Source organism: Theropithecus gelada, chromosome 4 (genome assembly GCF_003255815.1).
Source record: "Theropithecus gelada isolate Dixy chromosome 4, Tgel_1.0, whole genome shotgun sequence".
In the NCBI taxonomy this organism is placed as follows: Eukaryota; Metazoa; Chordata; class Mammalia; order Primates; family Cercopithecidae; genus Theropithecus; species Theropithecus gelada.
Genome location: NC_037671.1, coordinates 106241013 through 106254500, shown reverse-complemented (window position 1 = coordinate 106254500; position 13488 = coordinate 106241013). Strand labels below are relative to the sequence as shown.

At 49.6% G+C, this 13488-nt stretch overlaps 1 protein-coding gene across 1 annotated transcript in view; it reads left to right on the top strand.

The window, feature by feature from the left end:
* Positions 1-13139, top strand: part of BEND3 (BEN domain containing 3) — a 43426-nt gene extending 30287 nt beyond the window's left edge. Inside the window, exon 5 of the mRNA XM_025383790.1 lies at positions 10790-13139. Coding sequence (XP_025239575.1) covers positions 10790-13036 — 2247 coding nt within the window. The 3' untranslated portion in view covers positions 13037-13139. The remainder of the gene's footprint in view (positions 1-10789) is intronic.
* Positions 13140-13488: the final 349 nt, after the last annotated feature.

Genomic DNA, 13488 nt, shown 5'->3' with positions numbered 1-13488 from the left:
TTTAGCTAGACACAGAGCACTGATTGGTGCATTTTTACGGAGTGCTGATTGGTGCACTTTTACAGAGTGCTGATTGGTGTGTTTACAATCCTTTAGCTAGACACAGAGTGCTGATTGGTGTGTTTGTACAGAGTGGTGGTTGGTGCATTTACAATCCTTTAGCTAGACACGGTGCTGATTGGTGTGTTTATAATCCTCTAGCTAGACAGAAAAGTTCTCCAAGTCCCCACCCGACCCAGAAGCCCAGCTGGCTTCACCTCTCAGTGGAACCCACAAAAGTGTGGGACCCGTGCTGATTGGGTGCCCCTGGAGATTTTAACTCTCAGACTTGTCCACACTGTGTCTCCAGCGGCTCCTCAGTTGCAGTTCGGGTTTCCCTGCCCTCGCCCTGGTTCCTGTGGAAGTCTGCTCTCGGGTGTCTGCTGTGGTAAGCTGGGAGTCTCTGTATTCACCCGTCTGTTTCGCCAAGTCTGGGGGCAGTGGTTTGCCCTGTGACCTTACCAGTCTTATGGGTCTAAGAAAACGTGTTGATTTTTTCAGTTTGTTCAGCTTTTTCCTTGTAGTTAGGATGGAGGGCTGACTTTCAGGCTCCTTCCATGCTGGACCAGAAACCTGAAGCCCTTCATCTTCTTTCATGGCCAAATAATATTCCATTTATAGATTTTTTTTTTTTTTTCAAGATAGGGTCTCGCTGTGTTGCCAAGTCTGGTCTCAAACTCTTGGCCTCAAGGGATCTCCCGCCTCAGCCTCCCAGAGTGTTGGGATTACAGGCATGAGCCACGGAGCCCAGCCTCACCACCTTTTGTTTATCCATTCATCAGCTGACAGACATTTTGAGTTGCTTCTAGTTTTTGAGTATCATAATTAATAGTTAAATGAGACATTTAAAAAAAAATCTATAATGTCCAGGAAAAAATGTTGATTTTTTTTTTTTTTTTTTTTTTTAAAAATATCTATGAGTATTTTTTTTGAGGCACGGTCTTGCTCTGTCACCCAGGGTGAGTGCAGTGGTGTGACCATGGCTCACTGCAGCCTCAACCCCCTGGGCTCAGTGGATCTTCCCACCTCAGTCTCCCAAATATCTGGGACTGCAGGAACGCACCACCACACCCAGGTAATTTTGTTTTCTGGGGTCATTTTTTTTGTAGAGTTGGGGTTTGGCCATGTTGCCCAGGCTGGTCTGGAACTCCTGGGCTCAAGCATTCGTCCCGCCTCAGCCTCCCAAAGTGCCGGGATTACAGGCGTGAACCATCGTGCCTGGCTGATAATTTTTAATAAAGGAATAATTAGAAATATTCTACCCTCGACTCTGGCTGCCTAACCCTGCCACTTGCTGCATACCTTGTGATCTGGGCAAGTTTCATGCATGGATGGCAGTTTCTAGTGCAGTAAGTAATAACTAGATGAAAACCCACAAATCTGATCTGTGATCTGCTGTGGCAGATGAAAGCTACAAGACAGCTAGTGGAATAGCTTAACCATACTTTATTATTCTTTTCCTTTGTGATTGACATTTAGATGTTTTCCAATTTTATATTATTCCAAGTAATGCCGGGAAAACATCCCCATACATCAACACAGTGACTGTATAAGTGTTGCTGTAGGTTAGATTCCTAGAGGTTACGCTGGAAGTGATGAGAAGTTTGACAAGCAGTATGTTAATTTCCCAAAGGAACCCCCAGAAATATTTTTCTCTGTGTCACATTACATTTCTGTTTGTGATCACCTAAAGGAACACCCAAAAATATTTTTCTGTGTCACATTACATTTCTGCTTGTGATCAGTTCTGCAAACTCACTTCAAGTTTTCAAGTAAAGCCAGAGTTGAGGACATGGAAGACAAAGTTTAGCGTATCAGTTCACTTGTGCTATGTTATGTTACGTAGCACAGAACTACTCCAGAACCTAGTAGTTTAAAGCAACCACTAGGCTGCACGTGGTTGCTCACGCCTGTAATCCCAGCACTTCGGGAGGCTGAGGCAGGCGGATCACCTGAGGTCAGGAGATCCAGACCAGCCTGGCCAACATGGCAAAACCCATGTCTGCTAAAAACACAAAAATTAGCCCGGTGTGGTGGTGCATGCCTGTAATCCCAGCTACTTGGGAGGCTGAGGCAGGAGAATCGCTTGAACCCAGGAAGCAGAGGTTGTAGTGAGCCAAGATCACACCACTACACTCCAGCCTGGGTGACAGAGCGAGACTCCTGAGACTTCATCTCAAAAAAAAAAAAGCAATCACTATTTTATTTTTTCATGATTCTCTGGACCAGCTGGTGGTTCTGATTTGGCCCTCATCCTGCTGCCCCGGCCAAACTCCACGTTGTTCTGCCGGTCAGTGACCTGCCGTCATGCTTGTGCCTGTCGGTGTGCCCCCGACGTCCTGTCAACGTCCACCCAGTTGTCTGTTCTTCCACCCATGTGTTTCTGTAGACGTCCAGCTGCTTGTACCTTCTTCCACTGATCCCCTCCTCTCAACATCCAACCATTTGTGTGCCTGCCTGCTAGGGTCTTGGGGATTTCTATAGGCACAGGATAGAAACGGGGGCATGGCAGGCCAGGGTGGTCTCGGAAAATGCAACATTTGGGTGTGAAGGCAGGAGTGCCTGTCCTCACCTAGGTCCGTGGGCACAGGCCTGAGGGTGGAGCCCTAGCCAGGGACGTGCCCTTCTCTACCCAGCACTTCCATAGCCCCCTCCCATATCACTACCAGCATGCTAAAATACAAGAACAAGCAAGAGAGTCGGATCAGACTAGGGGCAGATCACCAAGACTCAGGTTCTTCTACCGTCGCAAGGGGTGACACTGCCCGCCTCGCTGGGCTGTTGTGAATCACTGAGATCGCCCACATGAGGACACAGCACGGGGCATGCTCCACGTCAGCCTTCAGAAATGTTTATTTACTGGGCCAGGCACAGTGGCTCATGCCTGTAATCCCAGCACTTTGAGAGGCCGAAGTGGGCGGTCACAAGGTCAGGAGATCGAGACCATCCTGGCTAACACAGTGAAATTCCGTCTCTACTAAAAAATACAAAAAATTAGCCAGGCGTGGTGGCGGGTGCCTGTAGTCCCAGCTACTCGGGAGCCTGAGGCAGGACAATGGTGTGAACCCGGGAGGCGAAGCTTGCAGTGAGCCGAGATCACGCCACTGCATTCCAGCCTGGGTGACAGAGCAAGACTCTGTCTACAAAAAAAAAAAAAAAAAAAAAAAAAAAAGAAATGTTTGTTTACTGCCTCTGAGCTCCCATCTCCAGCCCTCAACCCCATGACCAGCATTCAGCTGCTTCTTTCTACATTTATCAGAACGAAATCAGCATGGCACCATCAAGGGAGGTCACCTGATGCCCTTGAGGACACCCAGGCCTGGGCACCATCTACTCAGGACATAAACCATCTCCTGTCTTCTCTCCCCTGCCCCAAGGAAAGGGCAGGAGGGCAAAGTGGGGAGCCCTGATGCACGTCACAGGCAGGCATCTATCAATGTTGACAGCTTGTTTTATGAGTGACATTTAGTACAATGCTTAGAAGAAAAAAACCTCCCTCAAAAAGTCTAACAAAGGGCCGTATAAAGATTTATTTGGCACCTCTGTTGGAGAGGGCTTCGTAGCCAAATATAGCAGATGTGGGAGGTGTGAAGCCAAAGTTTTTATTGGTAATCATCTTTTTGTTCACAGAAGTGGGGCAGTGTTCAAGAGCCGTATGCCAGGCAGAGGTTAGCTTTGTTCTCCCGGGGTTTTTTGTTTATTTTTTTTAAATTCTAAAATGTCATTGTGGTTTGTTTTTCATTTAGAAAATGGAAATGCCATCTCATGCAGTGCAAATGCATGGAACACCTCGTGAGTGTCAGTTACTGTGGTGTGAGCTGAGGATTCTTAAGTCTCTCAACAAGTATTGCAGATAGGTACATTCCCGTTTTAATGAGGCTCAGAGAAGTTAGCACTACCAAGCCTGCGTGATTCCGAACTGGGCACTCAAACATCATGTTGGTGGGATACTGGGATATTTGTAAGATGCATGAGAGGGCTTAGGTGCACTCGTGTCTTGCTAGGTCTTCTGGTCTTCCTCTTTTCCCTTCATTATAGTTGCTTTATCTCCCCCAGAATCTTGTTTCTTCAGCCATCTTAGCACGTCCTTCACCCTTACCATATAGTGTTGGCAGCAGAAGGATGACCCACAGAGGAAGAGCCACGGGAGCAGAGACTGTGTCTGGCTTGATCCTGGGAGGTCACTGTATTGATGCTGAACTTAGTGAGGGTTACCACTGGGTTGCCTGAGGAGGGTGAACCGGCCCAGGTTAGAACTCCCCTGGTCATCAGTAGTGGGATCATGCCTGTAAACACAGGCAACTTAGTGCAACCCTGTCTCTTATTTAATTAAAAAAAAAAATTGTTTTGGCCGAGTGTGGTGGCTCACACCTGTAATTCCAACACTTTGGGAAGCCAAGGTGGGCAGATTGCTGGAGCTCAAGCCTTCTAGACCAGCCTGGACAACATGGCGAGCACATTTAAAATAGGATTTTGTGCAGAAAGAGATCATTAGAAACTCATATACTGTGCAACAAGAGGACATGTTCTAGAGGGAGACCTGCCCTAGTTAATACCCAGGACAGAAAATAAGTGCAGGGTCTCTACTAAAAATACAAAAAAAAAAAAAAATTAACTGACCATGGTGGTGTGCGCCTGTGGTCCCAACTACTCGGAAGGCTGTGGTGGGAGGATAACTTAACCCCGGGGGGTTGGGGGGCGGTGGTGAAGCTTGCAGTGAGCCAAGATCACACCACTTCACTCCATCCTGGGCAACAAGAGTGAGATCCTGTCTCAAAAAAAAAAATTCGATGATGATGATGAAAATAATTCTGTTGAAAATGAAAGTGGTAAGCATCATTCTTGCGACTGTGATTCCAGGAGGGAGATGCCAACCCCAGTCCCCCTGACTACTGTTTCACATAGCCTCCCTGCTTCCCCAAGCCCTGCTGCTTTCTGTGTGTTCCAGTGTGCTGCCTCTCAGGGCACTTTTGAGCCACTTATTCATTAACTAAATTCAGTGACCGCTCTTGGATTTGGGGTCCTGATGAAGACGTCTAGTACTTGGAGCATCTCCAGGGTGACCCACTCCCTGGGATGTCACTGGGCATGGACACCTGGAATCTCCCTTAAATAGTCTGTTTACTCCTCACTTGCAACCCAACATCAGCTTCTTTTTGTTCAGTCAGATTCTCCAGCTGAGAGATCTGGGCATTCTCTCTGGGTTCTATGGATGCCGGTGGTTGAATGAAACGCCCTGATCAAGATCCAGGCTAGACGCTGGCATTGCGCAGCCTGAGCTGTACAGCAGAGTTCCCATATGGTTGGAAGACGAGCCTCAGAGAATTGGAAACGTGTCAGCCAGTCCTACCCCATGCCAAGTAGCACAGATTTAAAGATTTCTTGATACTCCTAGACAGCTGAGCCGAGATTTTATCATCAGCCACAAATGCAGCCAGCCCATTGCCGCCTTGGCAGCGTTTGTGGAATTAATTGGAGCACTGAGCTGACAGGACACCAGTGTGGGAATATCTAAGAACCTTCTCTTCAGTGCTTGTGTTGTGTTCTGTGTTGAATTGTGTACCCAAGGTTTCTGGGAGTGAATATTGCCCTCTGCTGGGACACTAACATTTTTTATTCAAGCAGTGTAGCCAAAAATGTTTCTATTGATGGCAGTGTTTCTAACATGCTTGGTGGAAACGGAAATGTTTGTATTAATGAGGCTGAATATTGAGAGTTATGGGGGGTTTCCCAGTTTCAACGTACTCTTGCCTCCCGCCTGCTGGAGGAATGTGGGGGAGTCAAATCTTGTGTGTGTTGTTGGTATTCAAATAATTCACCAGAAACTTCCCTGTACTCATTTCTCCCCTGGGTATTAATTAGGGCAAGTCTCCCTCTAGAACATGTACTCTTGTTGCATGCTATATAAGTTTCTGATGATCTCTTTCTATAGGAAATTCTATTTTAAATGTGCTAATGGAACCTTGTTTTAAAGGAAAGCCTCCTTTTCTAAAATCACTCCTAATATAGTATATGATTTGTAATTGTTAGTACTTCAAACCCAAATTTCTCTCTATTGGTAAACCTTATAGTAATCTTATAGTCTATGGGACCTCTAAAGTTATTTTAGTGTAATAGAACTTAATGGTGAATAAATTGCCAAAACTTTTACTTTAAATTCTACAGGAATTAGCAAGTAAGGCACTTTGAGTTTGTTAGGGCAGTGGTTTGCCACAGTGACCCACGGTTATAAATCACCTTATAGATCAATACAACTTACATGTATGAATTTGTAAATAAATATGTAGACATACACATAGTAATGAAACAAAACTCCTAAATTGATTTACTTTGTGCAGTACACTTTGATATTTTTCTATTCTTTTTGCTTTCTTATTTCCTCATTCCCTCCCTCTTTTTTTTTTTATTTTTTATTTTTTATTTTTTTTGAGACAGGGTCTCACTCTGTTGCCCAAGCCGTGGTGCAGTGGTGCAATCACAGCTCAGTGCAACCTCTACCTCCAAGACTCAAGTGACCCTCCCACCTAAGCCTCCCTAGTGACTAATCCGTCCCTCTTCTTTTTTTTTTTTGAGATGCTCTGTCACCCAGGCTGGAGTGCGGTGGTGCCATCATGCTCACTGTGATCTCCGCCTCCCAGGTTCAAGCGATTCTCCTGCCTCAGCCTCCCGAGTTGCTGGGACTGCAGGCGTGTGCTACCACTCCCGGCTAATTTTTTGTATTTTTAGTAGAGATGGGGTTTCACTGCGTTAGCCAGAATGGTCTCAATCTCCTGACCTCGTGATCTGCTCGCCTCGGCCTCTCAAAGTGCTGGGATTACAGGCGTGAGCCACCGCGCCCTGCCCCTCCCTCTTCTTATGTTGGTCACGATCCACCAGAATCAGTTATCATCTGCTAACCTACAATTTGAAACACTGCACTGGGGTAAAGGGTGTCAGTTATCTCCACCCCTTCCTTTCTGGTGTGTGTATATGTTTTCTTTTCTTTCTTTTTAAACAAATAATGCCAGATAGCAGAACAGAAGAAACATAAAGGGCTTAAATTCCCAGCCTTTAGGACAAACAGACTCTAAGACGTACCTTCCATGCGTGACTTACCCTGAGGCACCGTGGGAAAGTCCTTCTCAGTGTACGGGTTGAGAGTATCATTACAACTCCCTTAATAAAAGTCCCCTACAGAACTACCTCTGCCATGGCTTGGGAATAGCATTATGTAATAATACATCATATTGTAATAATAAATTTTTATTTATTTATTTTTGAGACAGAGTCTCACTCTGTTGCCCAGGCTGGAGTGCTGTGGCACCATCTTGGCTCACTGCAACCTCGGCTCACTGCAACCTCGGCTCACTGCAACCTCCACCTCCCAGGTTCAAGCAGTTCTCCTGCCTCAGCCTCCCACGTAGCTAGGATTACAGGCATGTGCCACCACACCCAACTGATTTTGTATTTTTAGTTGAGATGGGGTTTCACCATGTTGGCCAGGCTAGTTTCAAACTCCTGACCTCAAGTGATCCAACCACCTCGGCCTCCCAAACTGCTGGGATTACAGGCATGAGCTACCGCGCCTGGCCATAAATATTAAGCACTTACTGTGATTCAGACAGACTCAGTGCTGTATGTGCACTGTCTCGTTAAATCTTCACAACCACCCTGTGGGACAGGTACCATGATTTACCCTGAGTTATACACAGGAAGGTGAGGCTTATAAGGTTACAAACAAGGATGCCTGCTGATTGAGCTGAGTTCTTAGCCGTACCTTCATACCTCTTTGCCACTGCTCTTATCAGAACAGCTTCCTTTTCCTTTTTTTTCTCTTTTTTTTTCTTTCTGAGACAGGGTCTTGCTCTGTTGCTCAGGCTGGAGTGCAATGGTGTGATCTCAGCTCACGAAGCCTCAACCTCCCAGGCTGAAGCAATCCTGCTACCTTAGCCTCCCGAGTAGCTGAGACTACAGGCACACACCACCACTCCCAGCTTATTTTTGTAGAGATGGAGTTTCATTATGTTGCCCAGGCTGGTCTTGAACTCCTGGGCTTGAGATCCCCTGCCTCAGCCTCCCAGACTACTGGGATTACAGGTGTGAGCCACTGCACCTGGCCTCACTTTTCTTAAGCATGTATTTGAGAATGGTGGAACACTTTGCCCTGCTTTATCCACATGTGTGGTTGACATAAATTCATTGACCTCTTTTGTACCCTGGGCACTTTGCCAGGCACTGGGGATAGACTCAGGAACAACATGGTCCCATCCCACAACCATCATGCAGTTTGATGGGGATGGGGACAGCTCAGCAAGGAGACCCCAGAGGGAGTGGGGCAGGTGGCAGGCCTCCCCTGACAGGCTGCCTCCACTCTGGTATGTCCTTGATCCTCTGCTCCTGGGGAGTGCTGTAGAGGGGAGGGGTGGGGAGTGGGGCCCACGAGGGCCCGTTGCCACTGACCATTTGCTCATATATATATATGAGAGTGTGTGTGTGTGTGTGTGTGTGTGTATATATATATACACACACGCAAACCCCGAAGGCAGTATTGGCCAGCTCTGTGATAACTAACGTACTTACGAGTCCCTTTATAAGGTCACTAAAGGAGTAGTTTTTCTTTTGCACGGTTGTCCTCATGGAGGCACAAGAGAAGAATTAACATTTCTCTAATATGAGTCAGATTATTCTGTTATCCAAAAGAGAGAGTCTAGGAAGTAATTCATTAATTATTATTGAGATGGGGTCTCACTCTGTCACCCACGCTGGGGTGCAGTGGCAAGATCTTAGCTCACTGCAGCCTCCATCTCCCAGGCTCAGGTTATCCTCCTACTTCAGCCCCCCGAGTAACTGGGACTACAGGTGCACACTACCGCGCCTGGCTAATTTTCTTGTATTTTTTTTAGTAGAAACAGTGTTTCACCATGTTGCCCAGGCTGGCAGAACTTCTGCGCTCAGGAGATCCACCCATCTGGGCCTCCCAAAGTGCTGGAATTACAGGCGTGAGCCACCACGCCCAGCCGTTCATTCATTAAATGAAAAAGAACACATGGAAGGTTCAGAAGGATGACAGTTTTCTGTTTATTTGGAGTCCTGGTTTCTATTCCCCCTGTATCTACCTATTCTCAGCCTCATATTGCTCACTTGCTGTATGAAGCCTCACTTCTTGAGGTTGTCTCTTTTCCCTACATTGGCTGAGGCTGCAGAGAAAAACACCTCATGCCCTGTTTTATGCTGGCATTAGTGACCTGAAAACTTTCTAATAACCCTTATCTGCCCAGATGAGATCAGCTGAGAGCAAACACTGACTGCCAGGCCCTGGCTATTCAGAGAGGATGGACAGCAGCCACAGCACCCAGGAACTTGTTAGAGATGCAGGCCCAGGGTTCACACTCTGCATTCCAGCAAGACCCCAGGTGATTCAGTGTGTACACTAGAGCTTAAGCGCTGGGCTAGGCCGGTCCCAGCCACCTGTACTCTTCCCAGGCGTGGAGAGAAGCACCCCAGGATGCCGTGTGTTCTTGTCCATTCCCAGTTGCCCAAGGCACATGCCTGTCAGGGGGAGCAAAAGCTCCCTGCTCCCCCAACACCCACCAGTGCTCACTGACTAGCTCATCTGCTTTCCTAAAACTCAAATATACATTTCCATAAGTGTCTGGGCCAAATTCAACATTTGTCAAAAACAGGCTTATTAGGTTATGGCTGAAATACAATGAATGATACATATTTAAGGTATACAATTTGATACGTTTTGACACGTGTCTACCAGTGAACCCATAGCCACAGTCATGATGATAAACATCCGTCAACCCACTGACGTTCTCTGTGTCATTCTCCGTGTCCCATCGAATTTTCCCTGCCATCCCTAGGCAATGACTGTCTGCCTTCTGTCATTATAGGCAAGCTTGTGTTTTCTAGAATTGTATATACACAAATTGAATCATACACTATGGCCTCTTTTTTTGTGATTTATTTTGAGATTTATCATGAGTACTTTGTGTACTGTATCAATAATTAATATCTTGTTGCTGAGTAATATTCCATTGTATGAATATAACACAGTTTATATACTTGTTGATTTTTCAGAAACGGGGGGTTGTTTCTACTGTCTCACAGTTGCATAGGCCAGAGAGTTCTGGGCCGGTCTTTTCTGGTCTAAGATGTGATTTCAGGCAATGATGGAGTTGGCATCAGACAGCTGCTCTCCACAGCGCAGTTCTCATGTGCCCCTACCATGCATCTCAGAGGAGCCTTCCTGAGAAGGCATGCCTGCTCTCCCAAAGGCTGCAGGCTGAAAGGACACACTGCTGCCTTTGGGAGCTACCATAGGTAGGAATCTCTGTCCCTTCCTGAGAGCAGACCAAGGCATGTGTCCATGAGGTGACCTGTCTGTGGCCAGGAGCTGCACAAGCCCGTCACCTTCCTGTGCTCTCCCTCGTGTTTCTTGCAGAGTTCTTACCTGGTATTGCCAACGTCAGTGTCAGCCCTCTGATGGGCAGGAAGTCCAGTGCTGGTGTCCTGCAAGAGCATAAAGCCTCCCTGGGCCCAGCCAGTCTTTTCTCGGGGAGTGGGGAGAGCAGCGGGTTTGGGGTGGTGGAGATGCAGGTTTGTATCAGTGCATCCTTGGATGACGGAGTGATTCTGGGTGAGGAATCAGTTTCTCACATGCTCCCAAGGTTGACCTTGGCCCCTCCGTGTGCCACGCAGACGCTTGTTTAGTGTCATAAACCACAGCACCCTCCTAACACTCTGGGAAATGATTTTTGTTTTGCAGGCTCTCCTAGCAGGCATGCGGAACCGTGAGAACAGCTCGCCCTGCCAAGGCAATGGCGAGCAGGCCAGCAGGGGCAGGAGCCTGGGCTCTGTGTGGCCAGGAGAGGAGGAGCCCTGCAATGATGCCACTACCCCTTCCTACAAGAAGCCTCTGTATGGCATCTCGCACAAGATCATGGAGAAGAAGAATCCTCCCTCAGGGGACCTGCTAAACGTGTACGAGCTCTTCGAGAAGGCAAACGCCAGCAACAGTCCCTCGTCGCTGCGGCTCCTGAATGAGCCACAGAAGCGGGACTCTGGCAGCACCGGGGCAGGCACTGACAGTGACCCCAACATCTACTTCCTGATCCAGAAAATGTTCTACATGCTCAACACCCTCACGTCCAACATGTCCCAGCTGCACAGCAAGGTGGACCTGCTGTCCCTGGAGGTGAGTCGCATCAAGAAGCAGGTGAGCCCCACTGAGATGGTGGCCAAATTCCAGCCGCCCCCTGAGTATCAGCTCACAGCTGCGGAACTCAAGCAGATCGTGGACCAGAGCCTGTCGGGGGGGGACCTGGCCTGCCGCCTGCTGGTGCAGCTCTTCCCCGAGCTCTTCAGCGACGTGGACTTCTCCCGAGGCTGCAGTGCCTGCGGCTTTGCGGCCAAGCGCAAGCTGGAGTCGCTGCACCTGCAGCTCATCCGCAACTACGTGGAGGTCTACTACCCCTCGGTGAAGGACACGGCCGTGTGGCAGGCCGAGTGCCTGCCCCAGCTGAACGACTTCTTCAGCCGCTTCTGGGCCCAGCGGGAAATGGAGGACAGCCAGCCCAGTGGCCAGGTCGCCAGCTTCTTTGAGGCAGAGCAGGTGGACCCCGGCCACTTCCTGGACAACAAAGACCAGGAGGAGGCCCTGTCTCTGGACCGGAGCAGCACCATCGCCTCAGACCACGTGGTGGACACGCAGGACCTCACCGAGTTTCTGGATGAAGCCTCCTCACCAGGCGAGTTTGCCGTCTTCCTCCTCCACCGGCTCTTCCCCGAGCTTTTCGACCACCGCAAGCTGGGTGAACAGTACAGCTGCTACGGGGATGGTGGAAAGCAGGAGCTGGACCCCCAGCGGCTCCAGATCATCCGCAACTACACGGAGATCTACTTCCCCGACATGCAGGAGGAGGAGGCCTGGCTGCAGCAGTGCGCTCAGCGCATCAACGATGAGCTCGAGGCCCTAGGGCTGGACGCGGGCAGTGAAGGTGACGCCCCGCGCGATGACTGCTACGACTCCTCCAGTCTGCCCGACGACATCTCAGTGGTCAAGGTGGAGGACAGCTTCGAGGGTGAGCGGCCGGGGCGCCGCTCCAAGAAGATCTGGCTGGTGCCCATCGACTTCGACAAGTTAGAGATCCCCCAGCCCGACTTCGAGGTGCCCGGCGCCGACTGCCTGCTCAGCAAGGAGCAGCTGCGCAGCATCTACGAGAGCAGCCTGTCCATTGGCAACTTCGCCTCGCGCCTGCTGGTGCACCTGTTCCCCGAGCTGTTCACCCACGAGAACCTGCGCAAGCAGTACAACTGCAGCGGCTCCCTGGGCAAGAAGCAGCTGGACCCGTCCCGCATCAAGCTCATCCGCCACTACGTGCAGCTGCTCTACCCGCGCGCCAAAAATGACCGCGTCTGGACCCTGGAGTTCGTGGGCAAACTGGATGAGCGCTGCCGGCGCCGGGACACGGAGCAGAGGCGCTCCTACCAGCAGCAGCGCAAGGTCCACGTGCCAGGCCCTGAGTGCAGAGACCTGACCAGCTATGCAATCAACCCGGAGAGGTTCCGGGAGGAGTTTGAGGGGCCCCCCCTACCCCCCGAGAGGAGCAGCAAGGACTTTTGCAAGATCCCCTTGGACGAACTGGTGGTCCCCTCGCCTGACTTCCCGGTGCCTTCTCCCTACCTGCTGTCTGACAAGGAGGTGCGTGAGATCGTGCAGCAGAGCCTCTCCGTGGGCAACTTTGCCGCCCGGCTCCTCGTCCGCCTGTTTCCCGAACTCTTCACCGCGGAGAACCTCCGGCTGCAGTACAACCATTCCGGGGCTTGCAACAAGAAGCAGCTGGACCCCACCCGACTGCGGCTCATCCGCCACTACGTGGAAGCCGTCTACCCGGTGGAGAAGATGGAGGAGGTGTGGCACTACGAATGTATCCCCAGCATCGATGAGAGGTGCCGCCGCCCCAACAGGAAAAAATGCGACATCCTCAAGAAAGCGAAGAAAGTGGAGAAGTGAAGGCCTGTGGCCTGCCCAGAGATTCGGGGTCACCAGAGGCTGAGCGATGGGCACCCTTGGGACTGAGCAATACTTGGGAGCACGCCTATGGCATCCACAGACAGGCACCTTATGTCCGTGGGGAGTGGCTTACTACATTTGCACACGTAAACACCCGCCCAGCCGCAAGAAAGAAGCCTTGAGTTTGGTCTCTTGTACTTACAACTTCTGTCCTGTGTGCCCCGGCGGGGCAGCCTGAGTGGGGAGAGTAAGCTGTGAGGGCAGGGACCAGAGGGTAGGGGCCCTCTCTCCCTGGTTGTGCCCTCCCCAGCCCCTTACAGCTTAAAATGCAAACCCAGCAACTCTTTTGCCCCTCTTCCCATATTTTACATCTTCCATTTTTACCCATTTTTTTAATTAAAAAGAAACCCTTAAAAAAATAATTGGGCTCTTTGGGGGCCATTTTACTTAGA